Source organism: Cariama cristata, unplaced genomic scaffold (genome assembly GCF_000690535.1).
Source record: "Cariama cristata isolate BGI_N322 unplaced genomic scaffold, ASM69053v1 scaffold728, whole genome shotgun sequence".
NCBI classification, from domain to species: domain Eukaryota; kingdom Metazoa; phylum Chordata; class Aves; order Cariamiformes; family Cariamidae; genus Cariama; species Cariama cristata.
In genome coordinates, this window is record NW_009631416.1 from 28,588 (window position 1) to 46,810 (window position 18,223).

An 18,223-nucleotide genomic window follows, 5' to 3' on the forward strand; every position below is an offset into this window, starting at 1 on the left:
TTGCTTGGGCAGGGGGGTTGGACTGGATGATCTCCAGAGATCCCTGCCAACCCCCACCAGTCTGTGATCTGCTGTGCCCACCTTGGACATCACCTCACAGCCCAGCTGCTGTGTCTGCCTTGGATAACACCCAATAACCCGCACTAAAGCTGCCCACGCTCTCGGGTCGATCTGCTTAACCAGCCTGCCGTGTTCCTGTCTAGGGGCGGTGCAAGCCGATCGGGAGATGCTGCAGTGCCTGGAGGTCAGGAACAGAGCGTCTGAGGGTGGCGACGCTGGACTTCCCCTGCTTGGCTAAACACCAAATACGCAGAGGAGGGAGGCAGGGAAGAGGGCAGGCGAGGCGGCTGGCTTCAGACACAAACCCTCAGCAGAGTTTCCAGGGCCTGGAGCTGCTGTCAGAGGCTCGCCGTGTAGATGTTGTGCAGTGCCAGATGAAAGCTAAGGACCGGGAATCATACCACCACAAAGGTCCTTAGTGCTATGTAAAGGGCCGGGTTCATCTCTGACTCAGGGATGGCTTCCCACATACGGAGTTACCAGCACCGCTTTCTGTAGGGCTTGTGTTTTCCTTGACAGGTTCCCATCCAAGGATCCAGTGATGTTCACCTTGGTTAATTATTCCCAGAGGGAACGTATACGTACAGCATCCTCCCACACAAAGCTGCGCTGCCAGATGAATCCCAACCTGTTCCAGAGGTGGAAGAAAAGGAGCCTGGAGGCAGGGAGAGGAGCTCTCCCCACTTGCTGCTCTCTCTGAACGACCCCCTCGTTACCACCCCCTCGTTATAGCATCTTCATTTCCCCCGTTCTTAGATCAGTCCTCAAACTACGTACGCTTTCAGGCTGAGGAGCCAAGTGAGTTTGGCATCCGTCACTCTTCCGTTTATAAATCAGTAGCCAACGCTGAATGTGTTTTGTTTATTTTTTATCCTCTTCTTATAAGCTATTGTTTATTTAGTCATAGGAACAACGCGTAAATGATTACAGCAAGGTTTGTGCCAAGCCTTTTTGATGCACTCCAGAGAGCGTCCCTTCTCATGCCGTGATCGGATCCAGTCATCGGTAGCGGAGCACCTTTTTGGAGGGGGGGAAAAAAATAAATTCTTCAAAGAGCTGCTGTCTTTTGGCTCTTCTGCTTTCCAGCAACGGTCCTGAGTGACAAGTTCTGTAAGCTGGGGAGGCCAGGAAGCAAAGCCTCGTGGCAGGCAGCCTGGGCCACCTCTCCGAACAAGCCCAAAGCGTTTACTGAATCTGTGTGCTTAACTGAGACCTCACACTCTCTTGCTTGATTTCTCATGACAGCCCGCTATTAATTTCATCCAACATATTAGCACAATGAGAAGTTAATAATATATTACATAACTATTATGTTTATTCTATAAAATACAATATAATTGGACATACTACATCATACAGAATTCACATGTTGTTTTAGAGCAGCTTCCTTTGCAGTCGATACAATATAATTGGACATACTACATTATACAGAATTCACATTGTTGTTTTAGAGCAGCTTCCTTTGCAGTCATTCCCTGGTGACAGTGGTCGTAATAAAAGGATAAAATGGTGATAATGAACACATGCTGAAGCAAAACGTTACATAGGTGATGTTTTCTTTATAACTCATGCATAAGTAAGGAGAAGGAGAGGGATGGAGAAGGAGAGAGATGGAGAAGGAGGAGAAGGGAAAGGGGAAAGGGAAGGGAAAGGAGAAAGGGAAGGGGAAGGAGGAGGGAAAGAAGGAGGAGGAGGAGAAAGGGAAGGGGAAGGGGAATGGGGAAGTAGAAGGAGAAGGAGAAGGAGGGGAAGGAGAAGGGGAAGGGGAAAGGAAAGAGGAAAGGGAAGAGAAAGGAGAAAGGGAAGGGGAAGGGGAAAGGAAAGCAGGAGGAAGAAGAGAAAGGGAAGGGGAAGGGGAAGGAGAAAGGAAAGGGGAAGGGGTAGGAGAAGGAGAAGGGGAAGGGGAAGGAGAAAGGAAAGGGGAAGGGGAAGGGGAAGGAGAAGGAGAAGGAGAAGGAGAAGGAGAAGGAGAAGGAGAAGGAGAAGGAGAAGGAGAAGGAGAAGAAGGGGAAGGAGGAGAAGGGGAAGGAGGAGAAGGAAAGCCCAGCATTTTTCCCTTCCCACTTTGCATTTTACTGAAATGACAGGTCTGGCCAGTTCTGTGATAAAAATACAAACAAACTCCGGCGAGCTGGAGGGGGTGTGACTCAAGGAGGTTGGCTGGGTAGGTGCAGGGCCTGACCTTTAATCTGCCTTGATCAGTCCTCCAGGATCTCTTTCAAAAGCTCTTTTTTTTTTGCACTCTGATGTTCTGCCAATCATAATTTGTACTTCTGAACACATGAAAGAACTGTTTCCTGTGTCCAGTGGAAAAAAAAAGCATTTAAAGTCAAACCGAAATTTTTCTTTTAAAGCCTGCTACGGGAAAACAAAAGCCATTTCCATTACGGGCACAGTGCAGGCGTCTCTTTAAAAGCGATCACACACGGGAGGTGTTAACAAGCCATGCGCGCGGGGTTACATTCTCTTTTCCATTCAAGTGTCAGCTTTGCTAGCTTGCCATCAGAGGCAAATCAGCGATCCGTGGCGGAGCACATCAGACCGGTATGATGTAATGGGCCCTGCGCTCAATCCATCCTTCACGCGGGCGGCGGAGCCCCGGTCCCATCGAGTTAATCATTGACATGAAAGAGTCGCCTGAGCACTGACGTGGGAAGGGGCTGGGGAGGACAAGACGTAACACCTCCCCCCATGCCTTGAGTTGAAGCCGTGGAAATTTTTCTCTCTTACCCAGCCACCGAAGTCTTGAGGAGGTGCTTGGCACTGCCGCGGAAAAAAGGTTCTTTGACGGGAACTGGATGCCAGCTCCCTGTTTGGAGGTGCTGGTTTATGCGTAGCAGCTCCCCACCACCACTCGGCTAATCTCTATTACATATCTACAGACAAAACAGCTACTTGGCATTGTGTTGCGGATGTCTGCAACTTTTGCCAGGACGTTGAACAGAGGCCAGGAACTTGGGTGGAGACAGGAGCCAGGAGGTCATCTGGGGTTGCTGCTCTTTGTTAGAGCTAAAGAACGTTGTGAATGTATTAAGCCCCTTTCCACGCACTGATTTTATTTTTTTTTTCAATGCCTTCAATAGTTGGGGTTTTTTTTTTTCACCCCATTGGGCGGGATTCATGTACAAATATGCAAGGCAGAGCAGTCTGCTCATTTGCACTTAGCATGAAACCCTGAGTTTGAGGTGGGTTTTTTTTTGAGAAAAACCTACTCACTGCAATGGTTTGCTCTGTGAGAAGAACAGCTTGGGTCCTTTGTCATTTTCTCTCTTTCAGACACCGATCAGACACTCACCTTCACAAAACTATCAGAGGAGCTCATTATTGTTCCCTAAGAGGAGAAGTTTTTTTAAAAAATAAAAAGACCTGAAGTAGGCTGAAGCAAATCGTGGCATCTGGAATTGCAAAGTTGCTGCTGGAACCACTGGGGACTGACAAATGGCACGAGTAAGATTTGCATTTTATACAACATGTTATTAAATGAGTTCTGCGGCTGCATGGATGTATCTGCTTCTTCTGACCTGTACAATGCTGAAGTTTACATGTATCTTACTGAGTCGTTAGCGTGGATCTCCTTCATAAAACAGGCTGCAGATGAAAGGAGGTTAATACCTCACCAATCCAAATTACCGTTTCTTCCCATGTCAAATTACAGCAAAATAGTTACAGGCTGATATGGAGACAGTAAACAATTTGCTATCAAGAAAATAATGTTACGGACTTCTTTTTGACACCATGGCAAGTACACGGCTGGGTGAACGTGTGGACTTCAGGGATTCATGGCAAAGCCTCCTCTTCACAGCTGAGACTGATGTTCCTGTGGCTTAGACAGGTGACTTCTTCTTTTTTCCCTTCAGGTCACCTTTTGTCCATGAACACCTACTGCCTACTGCATTCTACCCATCCTCTGCTCCACCGCCTGAGGTACAACAGTCACGGGAGATGTGTTGTTGAGGTTGATATCACCAGGCTTTTTGGTGCTGGGGAACAACCCTATTCTTATCCAGGTCAGACAATTTAGGTGTGAACATCCCCGTTCTGATTTTCCTTCAGCCCATGTTGTTTAACCAGTCCTTTCCCTGCCAGCTAGCAGGAGATAGGAAAATCACAGCCCGGTCCCAAACCATCACAGGTATTCTCTGCAATCACCTCTGCTGAGCCTGGCACGATGTGTTTGGGATGGGATGCCACCAGAAAAATCCCACATTATCTCAGGTGTTTCCCAAATCGTGTTCTGTGATGGATGCCCTCCTGGTCCTTGGCAGTCCCGGGGAGCTTGGGACGCATCTTTTGCAAGGCCCCTCTCTCGGGAAGAACTTTGCGTCCCTTCCTTCTTAGATAAAAGGCAATGCAACGCAACATAACACATAACAAAAAAGGTTATATCTTACCCATCTGCCACTCCGGTTCATCCCTGGACCAGGATTGCTTTGTATTGAGCAAAAAAGTCCTTGTGTCTAAGATGCAAAGACGCCTGTATGTCTATATAATTATACAGCGGTATATGGATACATATATATAATATGTATAAACATTTTCTTATTTATTAAATAATAAATACGTGCTTTTATATATATTTTTTTTTCCACTGGAGTCTTGCTGGATGAAAGGTGTCGTAACATAAAATCTTTTATTCATGGCTATGCTTATCCAGGTCATGGTACCGTTTTCCAGCGACATGATCTAATTCAAATATCTGAGAGAATCTTAGAAGAAGATTTCATGGTAACCGCAAATAACAAAGGGAGAAAGATTGTGGAAAGGTAAAAAGGCTGATCTTGATTTGCAGCAGACAAGCTAAAAATTCCTTGCAGTCTCTCAATCCTATATCCCAGCTTCTTTGTCCTGCTTCGCTGTTTAGTATGGTTTCTTTTTTTAAAAAAAGACAAGACAAATTGTCTAACCACAAGAATTTAAACAATGCTTTTAATCTGAGTGAAGAAATGTGCTGTACTGCTTGGCTGCCTTTACCGTCTCCTATTGCAGCATCTCACCGAAAGGTGTACTCGTAGAAGGGGGAGCCGTAGCTTCACGTAGCCGTGCCGTAAAGCTTATTTAGCCCCACTGCCAGACGATCGTTGATGTAGGTTTTTAAATAACCTGTGATTTAAGAAAAGGAAAATTTTGTTGCAGCTTTTTACTCTGAAACCATGGGGAAACGCACTGAACGGCATAAATTTTTCTTGAACAGAAATAAACTTTTACACCCCGAGGGCTGGTGACATCTCGATGCTCTTTTTACATGGCTCGAGTGCCTGACACGAGCCTCTCCACCCCTCCTCTCCAGCTCCATCCTTCCTCTCTTAGCCCAACACGCTCTTTCACAAGGTCCTGATACCGCCAGCAAGATTTTGTGTGCACGCGTGCGGATGGCCACAACAGCCGCGTACGAGTGGGTTGTATAAAACCCTATAAAAAGACAGATTCAGACAGTCTCTATCGTTTCCCATGAGGGGAGATGGCACCAGATGCTGCTGCCGACAAGAGCATCCCTGTGCTGCTCTGGGACCCAACCCAGCCCCGTGCCCCAACAGACTGCTGGGACCAAAGGGGATCCACCAGCCTTTCCCATCAATTCCTGCACTTCCCTACTTTCCTTGACATGCCAAAAACGTGCATCTTGCGGTTTGTAGCCGTATGAAGAATTCGATATGTGGCTTGTAGGGTCAGAAAGGTTGGCCATTTCTGGGTACGCACGTTTTCTTAACAGGCATTCGGGAGGGTCTGTGCACTATGTCAGTGAAAAGAGCTCCGCGTGCAGATATAAATCCACGTACTGGAAAGAAGGGAGGCAGATGGTCTCTATTACCTGGTGTAACCACACGCAGGATGCAGATGATCCAAAACAATCAGAATGGGAGTTTTCCTATCACAGAGTTTTAAAGAGATTTCGTTCATCATATGCTTGGTGGCATGGCTCCAGCTCCAAGAACCTATCATCTGAAACAGGGATTTTAAAATATTCATAATAAAGTTTTTCTGCTCACTATAACGTTGTGATTTTAAAGTTTAAAATTGCTTATCTCTAAAATCAGAAGCAAGTGCAATGCATCACCTGGACCCTGAGAGTTTCCCTTTTCTAGTGGAATCATGAGAGTGTTTCTCCACTTTCTTCACGCCAAGGACCACCTACACTTTTAGGAAAATTAGGCAGCAGACCAATTATATTACCACTGCCATAATGGTTTCATTTACAGCAACAAAACACGGGGCTGTTCTTTGCGCATCTGTGTATTTTCTCAATTTTTGCCTCCTTGCTGCTATGATGCAGAATGTGCACGGGTTTTTATTTTTGAAAAATGCTTTTAATTGGTACGTGGATTCTCTCCTGAAGTTTCAGGGATCGCTACAGGTCCCCAGCGAGTGCTGCAAAACACTTGGCCAGGGCATTCCTTTCCAATCGCCAGCTTACCTTGGCTCATCGGCATTGCAAGATGACGAACGATCGTCTTTGGCCTCTTGCTGACATAACTGTGCGGGAAGAAATGTCGTATTCATACCAAACTGGGGAAAATATTTATTTTGCAGGTGCGTACGTGTTGGTTTTACCCACCAATCGCTGAACCTGCTCGGCGCTTTGGAATGCTCCTTGCCTTTACGGAGGGGATTAATGGGAACGTGAAGGTTATTATCCTATAAACATCACATGAACCTGCCACTTCTCAGCGCCTCCTTATAAGAGAAAGGGATGGGTTTGGAAAAGATCATCTGAAAGAGGGATCTAGAGAATCAGACTTTTAAATCCATATTTAGTTCCTGAGCTGATTTTTTTTTTTTTCCCAGAAGTAACTCCTCCGGTTCAGTAGAAGTCATTGTAATAAAAAAATCTGTGCGTATGCATGCCATGTATTATAAATCACTTCATCTCCTATTGAAGCACAGCCACTTCTGGGTAGAAAACACAGCAGATGTTTAACATGTCATGTCACGGCAGCTCTCCGTAGCAGATTTCGGCGGGACAGGAAGAACGCCACGAAACTGCAAGAAGGATTTAGTTAGGCGAGACGTAATTACCAAAGTTGGACTATCTCCAGGACACTGGGGCAAACCCTCCTGCCTTTGCAAATTTGATTTTAACAACTTTAATTTTAAACACCTGATAGTCGTATTTCTTGCCAAGGGAACAGATTGCCGAAAGTAAGAGAGGCAGGATTTCCTAAGCAGAGAAATCTCAGAAAATGAAGAAAGGAAGGGGGGGGGGAAATAAAGTTTCCTCCGATATGATTTGTGACATCTCAGTGGAAAATCATGAAATATCCATCGCAGGAAGACATTTTCTGGGCTGTAGGTCAGCTTAGCTTGAAGGACCCCACAGCCCAAGCCAATATTTTGTGCGTGGAAGTGATGAATTGTAGAAAGTGGAACCAGCACAGGGGGATCAGTGTAGGGAGGCCAGGTCAGAGCAGTGCAGAAACAACCCAAGAAGAACCTGCCTAAAAAGAAGAAAATTCAACTTCTTTTGCTATTAAAACGTATTTATGCACCAGCATTTATTGATGACATTGCAAATATCCACGTCCCACAACCAAACGGTTCAACACACCAGCTCGCTTATGTGGAATTTAATTGCGTCTACAGCATTGCAACAAAAGAAGCAAAGCACAATGAATACCTGAAAGAAAACGCCTTGTATAACATAGACCCTCTGAATTTCGGGAGGAACGTCATTGACCTCGGCTACCCCTGAGATTTGCCACGTGAGCGGAGCAAATCTTTCCTCTCAGCAGTTTGGAAGCTTTGGAACAAGCAAGTCCCGATCTTGCTTTAGTGCAGGTGACTTTCTAGGTTATCTTCCAGCCCAACATTTCTGTGATATGAAGGCCCACCCTCAAAGCCTGTTAACAAGGATCCAAAAGATAATGGTAAAATAATAAAGCATCTACCATAGGAAGTTGGTAACTCCTCCAGGAAACCAATACTACCCTACAGAAGGGTACTTCAAAACAGTTTGCAGCAGAGTTGCTTTAAGAAGCAGCAAGCTGTACTTGCATCACCCTGGAAATAACTACAAGCACGTGGAGAATCTCTTTTCCTGGCTTTTTCACCCAAGTGAAACAACCTTCTCCAGTTGCCGCTGAAAGGAATTTAATGAAATAATCTATGCCTGAGAGATTATTTCCATGTTTTGTGCAAACATAAAACAAGTGTTCTGGACTTGCTCTGCCCCATTTTCAGCTCGGGTTGTGTTGCACATGGGACACATTCATCTCAGATGGAGAAAAAAAACCAACACCCACCATCTGAACTACTGATTTCCCTAATGTATATGCTGGTGACACCGTGGTATCAGCAGAAGCCAAGCTGTGGCTGTTGAGTAAAATATATATATATATATATGTGTATGGCCCTGAGTCATGCTGAGGGTACAGTATGCTGCAGGCTCCTCACACACCCACCCAAGACCTTACACCAGTGCGGCTACCCTGTCTTTAACACCCCAAGTCTGAACACATCCCCTTGCTTCTCATTACAAGAAAGTGCCGCTTTGGGGTTTGATGGATGGCCATAGAGCCCTGCAGCCTACCGAAGTCACAGGTCAGCAAATAAACCCTCAACGGTTTGTTACAGGATTAGGTTTGGTACCTTCAACGCACTGGTTACGCCCAGGGAACGAAGCAAACCAGAGCTTCAGTGTATTGCTTTTTCAATCAGGTCTGCAGTTAAAGAACGGGAATGTTTTAGACCCACCTACTATTCAAAATAAATGTATTATTACAGCTTTGCTACGTACTGACATAGCCCCTTGTGCACACTGTGTTAAACAAGAAAGTGCAACCCACAAGTTGAACAAAATAACGAACTATTCCATGTTTCGCTGTTTCTTCACCAGCGTGGTACTGAAACGCAGATACGCTTTATCTGCCCTGTCGATGATGAAGCTCAGACGCTAATCAGAGGTTTGTTGTTATTTTCGGCTGTCACACACACAAAAACTATAGCAGAAACCATTTGTCTTTTAAAACCCACGTATGTAGAAAGGAGGCAGTGGCTTTACACAGTCAGCTGCTGGTCCACTTATTCTGCAGTGTAACTAAAAGGACTAGTGCAAAACATCTCGGCCTCGGTTCTCCTCTGGTATAAATCAAGGCAGTCCCACCACAGGGCAGTGGAGCTGTAATATAGCATACACCAGGGCAGGATTAGGCCCTCCGGTACAAGTATTTGCAATTGAAAGTATTTGTACAAGTACTTGCAATTTCTACAAGAACACGCAATTTCTAATTGCAAACACTGGTACGAAACCAGTGTTCTCGTCTCCATTATTGTGTCACTTCAAAAACCATTAACAAATGTATAATCAGGAAGCAGAAAGACATCACCATGTCTAATCAGCAGAAAACTCTTTTCTACCCTAGCCCTGAACTCCCAGGCGCAATCATCATCAAACCGAGATGCTACAAACACGGCCAAGCCGAATGTTCAACCACGGTCTCCACCTTTCAGTCTGAACATACTGAAATTCCACTGTAAGGCCAGCATCTGCGTTGGTATCCAAATCCTGTGTTATTGATAATTTAAACAATTGTTTTACAAATTCCTATGACATTATAGTGTCCCGATTACAAAGCATTTAAGGCAGATACTTCCTTTTAAATGTACGCTTAAGCACTGAGCTGTTTTGGAATTAATGTTAAAAAATAAAAGACATCCTTTCTTGTTTCTTTGGGACAGCAGTACACTGACAGTCATTATTTCTCCTAATAAAGAGAAGCATCCCTCTTCCCCTTGAAAGAAAAAGACTCAGTTACTTCACAATTACCTGGTGCATGGCCGACTTTAGGGCGTTTATACACAGCTCATGCCATCCTGGTCAGAAAATAATTCTGCAAGTAACCTTGCTACAAACCAAAAAGGTGCACAGTGTCATTGGTTTGCTTTAAAATCACAAACACACGGAGAAACAGTTGTGCCATTTTTCTTAATTAGAGAAAATCACCACACTTTAAAAAAGAAGAGTGTTCTAATCACGAGTAAAGTTTAAAAATAAAACCAAATATACAAAAAGCCCAGTCCCACGCCTTTATGCTCCATCTCAGTGGGCTGAAAAGTTTGTGACAGACTGGCCCACAAACACACCGAAGGCTCCGTGAGCAGCGGTTGCCAGGTTGGCCCTCATCCTGCTTCATCTGGGGAAAATTCCCTTTGACATCAGCTAGAGCAAGGTTTGTTCCCAACTAAATCAAAAATTCAAGAGAGAAAAAAAAAAAAATAAAATAAATCACAGCTCATGACTCTTACATGTAGCTGGAAACAGGCTCTGACCCTGCAATTTGCCAAATATCTTTATCGCAGCATACAGAAACAGACCAAAATCACTGCCCTGTGCCATTTGGGGGAAAACCAACTGTTAATGTCTAAACACTTGTAGCTTTTAATGGAGGAAAAAAAAGAAACACACTAAACCCTCCTGATGTTGCATGCAAGGCAGGGTGTATCGTTTGCTTACGCCACTTCTCGTGCGTACGCCTGACACACGAGCACATTCATTTTTACTCCCCAAGAGAAACCTTAGTTTGTTTAGATTTGAGACAAAAAGCAGCAGTCCGTCATCTCACGTCATTCTAAAACCCTGACATTTACAGAGCTCTTTGGTAACGAGTTCATTAAACACCGCATGCATCTTAAGGTCACACGCAGCACTATAATTTAGGGCATGTATTTTATAGGTTTCTTTTTCGGGTTTACCTGCTGATTATTATGCGCTGTAAAATTTCAATTATCCCAGCTAGTCAGGGGCATAAAAAAGGGAAATAAAAAAAAGTAGGTGATGGAAAAGTATATGTTAACAAATACCGTAGAAAAGCAGTCCGCGCAACACCAAGATTGTTGCACGTGTAACACTTCTGTGTTATTAATGCCCTTTCTCTTCTTATAGAAAGATGAGTAGTATGAATAAAAAGCACAACATGGCAACTAAACCATCTCCCTCATTCTTACTGTGTTCGTACAAGCAGCAGGCATTTTAAAACACCGTGGACAAACGCACAGCAAATTTTATCTTCATTTTCACCGTGCAAACTCATAGACCTAGCTGGAAGAGCAGAACCCAAATTAAAGGTTGGATTTGGCCCAACTGGGAACAGGAATGACTTGAAAGATAGAAGAATATATCTGCAAATTTCTCCCCATAACTTCTAAGTTTAACAACCTAACTCTTGTGTGGGGGGCAGACAGACAGGGCTGAAATGGTTGCTGATACAAATGGAAATGTTCCCAAATAATTTCAGTTTTCTCCATTTACAGGCCAGCGTTTGGCGCCCAAGTGCTGTTACTTATGCCCTGGAGAGTTGTAAGCACAAAATTCTGTACCTGAAAAAAAAAAAAAAAACACCACAAGAAAGGACTGGGAATTTTTTTTTAGTGTCAGACCTGCAAAGCTGAGATGGTGACACCGAGTCAGCTGTCGCTGCTAAAACCAAAAAAAGAGGGTATGTAAAGACGGGACAATACGAAGGGCCCCAATTGTGCAGTGGCTTGGTCCAAGCACATCGTTACACATACACAGTTGTTTTAACTCTTCACCGCTTTCTCCTATACAGTGATTTTTAATGCACATTAAACTGCTAGCCTTAGCCAATTTCTGTAGTGTCCGAACTTGCTTACCAGTAGTTTTTAAGACCGGTAATTTCTCAATAAAGTGATTCCAGTTGATTTGGCCTGACCCCATCCCAATGAAAGTATTTTTTGTTTTCACTGCTGCCGTCAGGAATACATCTCTGTGGGATGCCCCTAAGTGTCCATAGCCTGCACACGCCATTTTTGAAGGCTGAAGAAGCTTCGCGGATGTTTCCAACCTCTCCTCTGCAGAGCAATCCTCTCCTTGCTTTCAAGAAGTTGACTTCTTTGCAGCAGTTTGCATATTTGTTTTGACTCGCTTCTTTGCGGAGTAGTAATCTGGAGAACAACACATAACCAGAATTAGGGCTACGACACCGATAACGGCTGCTTTTCAAGAAACCTCTCAAACCTCCGTTTTGTGTTGAAGAAGTCATTTAGACTTCCCTACGCCTCGCGAACGAACAAAACTAATACCTTTAGCGTGTTCCACATAAAGCTACGTAATACCAGGCAAAACAAAGGAAATGTGTTGGCTTTTATCCAGCTGAGATCAAAAGACTTTGGACCCTCTTATGCAAGCTGAGCAATGTGACATTTCACTCCAACTTTTAGATCCACTGCTGCAGTGCTTTCCAGACAGAAATAGGGTTTTCTTTTCCTCCTTAAAAGTAACAACAAAAAAAAATACGCTGTAAAAGAACATCAGAAGAACTATATACACGGGGTGTTTTATTTCTGCTTATCAGATCAAAGTGCAGATTCAGGGAGGACTGCACAAAACCTTGCGCTATCACTGAATTACAACTAATTTTTTGCTTAGAGAGTAAGGACTGTGGCTCACGGGGAGAGCATCCATTACGTTTTTATATGTATGTGTGGCTGAATTTTTGTTTCAGGTGCAAACGTAAATCAACCCTAACTACAAACCTGTGACTCCAACACAGGACTTTCCCTGTGAGTCAGTCCCTTCCCTGCCTCCTCCCCTCACACACACACAAAAAATACTACTTTTTTCAGCTCACAGGGCAGAATTAGCTGAAATGGAAGCTAGGTATTATTTATCTTTAGAGTTCACAAGATTTACCTGGTGTAAATGAATTTGCTCCAATTTCAGTTGAGGATGCGGGCTCCGCGATATTTAAACCTGAGCTTTCTATACAGTCAAATTGGCAACAACTATCGAGTCCTTGCAGCATAAATTCTTGCATTCATTTCAACGCAGAACATTATCGGTGGGATGTCTGGAATTTTGTAGGCTTTCACAGCCAAGTTTGTGCAACGAGATTCCTGCAGCCAGCTTCCTTAAGGATACGTCTGCACGGCCCAGTGCAATGGAGCGCGGCGGTACCTGAGCCAGCCCTAAGTTAAATATCTGGAGCAGGATGTGATCCCATGGAGAGTGTATCCTCCCGGGCAGGAGCACGCACTGTTAACTCAGTAAAAAAGCAAATCCTTCTATCGCTATAACCTGCTGCAGTCCCACAGTGGAGCGGCAGAGGAAAGGAACAGTGGTAAGAAGGAAATAAAACAAAACCAACTTACATTACCAAATATAATCCTTACTACTTATTTCTTCCATTTAAAAGACTCCTATGTAGTTATCCTCCACTTTACTTTGGGAAAAGAAATGCATTAGGAATTATGCTTAGCAGATGCAATTCAGAAAAGACTTAAATAGTCGGTATTCCCATTTCTGCCTATGAAGAATTTTAGCAGGAGCCCAGTTGCTCAGATGCAGACATAATGTTTCAAAATTGATAGAGGTGCTTAATAGCCAGGGGCATGGAGATTCCCCAGGGCCACATTGAGATGATCTAGCCTCCATCTAAAATGCTAAAGAGAGTCCAGGGAAATTGGCTGGTTTGCCTAAGGGAACCTAAAAAGCACCTGCACAAGAAAGGTCCTGCGGAGGATGCTGCCTGCAGCCTGTCGCTGGGAAAGCCTGGCCATAGGGAACCAGGAGGGAAAGATTTCTATTGTTTAAATATATCCACCGAAATACCTGCTTTCCTTTCCTCCCCATTTTCTCCCTAGCCATCTTGCATGAACTATCTGCCTCAGAAGACCAGCAAGCAAAAACACAGGATTTTTTTAACCCATTTTCTCTCTTTAACCTTTAACAAAGGAGGCAAGGATTTATGAATGTCTCCCAGGGGAGCCATGGTCTAAGTGTAGCGGATTGAGGCAAGTCAAAAAGTTTGGAAGAGGAGAGAAGAGCTGGCACAGTTTGCCAAACTTGGGGTGGGGGGAAGGAAAGAAAAAAAAATAAAATTCCTGTTTGAATTCGAGACATTCCCAGAAAACAGAGCAGAACCACACTAGGTCTGCAATGAAAAAGAGAGAATGGAGACGGAGTACGTCTACATAAAAGGGTTGGGAGATAGAAGAGAAAAAAAAATAAAATTCCTGTTTGAATTCGAGACATTCCCAGAAAACAGAGCAGAACCACACTAGGTCTGCAATGAAAAAGAGAGAATGGAGACGGAGTACGTCTACATAAAAGGGTTGGGAGATAGAAGAGAAAAAAAATAAATCTACTTTCATACTGGTTTGCTCTCTGCATGTCTGAGGAGTCAAGCGCAGTAGGAAAACCACTGCTCCTTCCACTCTGGAGGCACCAATGTCCACAAAACCCCGTGGATGGTTTTTAATATATCGATATTTATTTAATGGGCCACAGCTGCCTTTGAAAGTCTAAATTCAACTCACATTGTTGGATCTTAACATAAAGCATTACAATGTTCTTGTTGAAGCGAAGCAGAATGCAGATAACCAGGTTCAAATCCAACCTCAGATCCTAATCCTAAACCTTTCATTATGGGATGGCAGAAGATAAGGGAAGGGCTGGAAGCGTGGGGTCAGACCCTATCAGTAGGTATGACCTTCTCCAGCTCGGTTTTGCCTTTTTTACTTCAGTTATGCCCAGAAGGAGAAGGTTCCTGCAGCTGGAGGGAAACTTCTAAAGCATCCTTCAGCTGGCAATAGGAAGGATGTGTGCGCGCGTGCCTGGGAGAGGCGGACTGATCTTCAAGCCTCACCAAAGAAGAAGACTGCAAATAATTTTCCTGGCCCATCTCGCACACCCAGATTCCTTGGGGAGAAGGGTACTGGTTGTTAGACTAAAGCGTTCGCTCTTAGGAAAACACACGTGGGAAAGTGTTAAACTGTGCAGCGTGGTATTTTGGTTTCCACATCCCCTGATGAAATGTTTCTTGCCTGGGGAAAACAAAACGGAAGAAAAATATCCCCTGGAAATATCTGCATAATTTACTCCCACACACCTAGTGAGAGATTTACAATCGAACAGCGGTTCCCGCAAACCATCACAACATTGTGCTCTGAATTACACTTCTGTACTCCTACCTGTAAATTATACCGTTAATTAGTTAATGGCTGTAAAGTGCTTTGGAGAAGAAAAGAGCACTCATTAAATACCATTGTTCTCCAGTGTGCAATGTTCCACTCTTCATTAATCTCCAACCTCTTCCTGAACCTCGCGCTAGCAATTAAGTTTCATACCCTCAAATAGTAAATTAGTCTATTGTCTGACTTAACCGAGATCAACATCACTGTTCAGAAAGTGTTTCCTGAAACCTTAGCTTCAATTATCTTCTAGGCAATTTCAAGCTGGTGTCTCACATCAAATGCCCAAAAGAAAACCCTTGGTCTACGTCTTGAAAACCTCAGTCTTGCATAAACCAAAACCCCAATAGGGACAAGGAAAATCTAATACACAGGATTAGATTTTTCACACAAGCTCAAATCCCCTTGAGAAGAGAAAATAAGGGGCCAGATGTTCAGAAGAGCTTAGCATGCAGGATGCTGAGGACTTCCAAAAACCTAAAGCTCTTTTACGAGTGCTGAAAACCACTCCTGGCAGCAAGTCCTGGTGAGAGGCATTTGAAAAACCGAGCCCCTTCTGCCACCTGGCCAAGTTTAAGATCGATTTGCCCTTAAAATTCCTGGATGCCTTCACCGAATAGAATATCCAAGCTGAAGTTCGCAGGCAACCCGGCTGCTTTCTCTGATTTCTGGTCTTCTTCCTAAGGCTTAGCTGGCTGAACCTGTCTTCCTCATTGCATTCAGGAAAGGGTGCCCATGGCCAAATCTATAAACAAGCAAATAACCAAAAACCTCCCATCCGATGAGCAACCCTGTTTTCCTCTTGGGCACCTGCTTGAGAAATCACCTCACTACTTTTCTTAGACTGCTTGTTTGAACTTCTAACCCTCCTACCCATCCCAGCCAACCTCCTGCAAGAAGCGGTTGATATCTCATTGCTCTGTGACAAGTCCAGAACAGAGCCCCGGGGCCAGGAGGTGGGGGGGGTTGTGGCACAGCACCTTTGAAAAACACAAGTCACATGCCCCTTGATTTAGTGTGCCTTCCTCCTCTTCCAGATGCTTCTCTGAAGGGTTGCACTTTTTTAAAGCAAGACTGGTTTACGGGCCCACCAGCGAATTTCTAAGCAGCTGCTGGGACCAGGTTTGATCATCTGAGCCACACCAGGGTCTCACACACCTGTCAAAGATGTCTGTCTTCTCTTCTTCCCTTCTGAGATCCTCTTGCCCCCTGTTTTCTTGGAAGTTTTGGGTTTCTCAGTCAGTGCCACCTGGGCAAAGTGCTGACCCTTGTCCTCCCTGCCCAAGGGCCAGTTCAAGCGCTGTAGTGGTCTTCGAGCATTTTCCACCACACAGCTGTGGTAGAAGGCAGGTACCTTGTGGCCCTCGAGCTCTTCCCACTGCAGGAGCCCCTCTGTCGGCGTGTCCCGGAGAAAATCAAAGTTCCACTTCTGCTGGGCCCCCTCGACGCTGTTGCGCATCATGTGCTGGAAGTCCTGCTGCAGCTGCTCGTGGTCCACGGGGCCAAAGAGGTTCCTCTGAGCATGGGTCATCTTGCCCAACCTCTGCTCCATCTTCTCCCCTCGATGCCACTCTCCAGCGAGCGTATACAGCAGCGACCCCCTGCCAAGGACAGAAAGACCATCAGCCACCCTTTGCATGCTCAGTTCAGTGGGCACTGCATACTCTTTAAGGGGAGTGCGGCAATAAACCTAGATACTTTTGATCCCACTACAGGAAATCTTGGCTTATTTTGAAAGAAATTTATCCTGGTCTCCAGTCCAGAGTGAGAATTCCCATCTATAGGATATGTCTATAGAAAAATGGGGAAGGGTGAAAAGCCCTCACCTCTTTCGTGCATCCTTATTTCAGGGTACGCTGAGAGAGGGTTTGCCCTAAGAGATGCAGGAGGAATTGGACAACGTCCCTTGACGTAGTGCAGCAAAAGACAGAAAGCACAGAAAGGGAACTTGGGGAAAACAACCGTGAGTGTCACCTGAAGCAAGGGGAAGGGCCTGAAAAGGAAGACTTTGAGGACAACGAAGGCTGATGGCAACCAGTAAAGTACAGAAGATATGTTTAATTTTACAGTGGAGGTGGTATCTCTCTCCCGACTACTCCTACCACCATTTGTTCTGCAGTGTCAGCTAAGTTGGAAGCTAAGGATGATCAGAGCAATCACCAGTTTCTTGCCAGATATTTTCATTCCCTTTTCTGGAAGTAATTGCCTGTGCCATGGTCCCAGTCACAGACAAAACCACTGTCCTTCCTACGATGGCAAACCCCAGGCAAGCAGCAGGAGGTGGGGATTTCCCATTCAGCAGGCTGGCATGGGGACAGAAGAGATGGGGTGTCCACCCTCCTCTGGCAGGTAAGGTGGGGACACGGCAAGCTGGAGAAGAGCTATCAAGCATTTTGCAGATTTCATAGGCCAGAAGGGCATAAATATACCAAATACATTCACCCACTAATTCCTGCACCAGCTGTTTAATTTCTGGAAGAGCCTGAAAATAGATCTTAGCGCTCATTCAATTCCTTCTCTCTCTGGATCCACAAAACTCAGCCCCTCTCACAAGCTGTGACGCATAGCAGCGGACAGGCTAGAAAGAAACCTCTGAGAAACATCAGCAAACAGGCAAATTTTGGATTTGTTGTGCTACTGAACTCCTAAGGCCATAAAGAGTTTGGGGACAGAGCTAAGAGAGGTCAACTGGTGATTTGTCTACAGAGCATGCAGATAGTCAGAGCAGCGAGGCTTCTGCAGAACCTCAAGCTTTGGGCTTGGCCTCCCACATCCCAAAGGGAGCTTCAGCCGCAGCAGACCCAAACCCAGATGCGACTGGTATAGTCACCCCCCCATGTTATCTGTCCGGGGTTGTATCTAATCCACCTGAACTCTTGAGTATCCCCTCGCAATCGCACCCCAAGTGCCTACTCTGAGAACGTCACTTGGTGGCTTCGGCATCCAGCGCTTGTCAGCAATGGGGCAGTGTTGGCACTTAGATGGTTCTGCACAGTCTGCCACAGAAAACTCGGATACTGAGGGATGTGGCTACCTCCTCCCAGGTGGAAGCTGAGTGTCAGTTCTGTTGCTGATAACACACCTGAGCAGCAGAGGTCCAAAGATTCATAGAATGGTTTGGCTGGAAGGGACCTTAAAGCCCATCCAGTTCCAACCCCCTGCCCTGGGCAGGGACACCTTCCACCAGACCAGGTTGCTCACAGCCCCATCTAACCTGGCCTTGAACACTCCCAGGGATGGG

At 45.1% G+C, this 18,223-nt stretch overlaps 1 protein-coding gene across 1 annotated transcript; it reads right to left on the bottom strand.

Moving 5' to 3' along the window:
• Positions 1-11,887: 11,887 nt before the first annotated feature.
• LOC104166109 (cyclin-dependent kinase inhibitor 1-like) lies at positions 11,888-16,534 on the bottom strand. The gene is made up of 2 exons (XM_009705935.1): positions 16,141-16,534; positions 11,888-11,955 (listed from the first exon to the last, which is right to left on the bottom strand). Exons 1-2 carry the CDS (start codon positions 16,532-16,534, stop codon positions 11,888-11,890), a joined length of 462 nt encoding a protein of 153 aa, XP_009704237.1.
• Positions 16,535-18,223: the final 1,689 nt, after the last annotated feature.

What these genes read in the sequence shown, in the direction of transcription:
- LOC104166109 (XM_009705935.1), bottom strand. Translation starts at nt 16,534, where the DNA reads ATGGAGCAGAGGTTGGGCAAGATGACCCATGCTCAGAGGAACCTCTTT. An exon ending in AAGACAGACATCTTTGACAG is followed by an intron (nt 11,956 to 16,140) that starts GTGTGTGAGACC and finishes GTTGTTCTCCAG; the next exon opens with ATTACTACTCCGCAAAGAAG.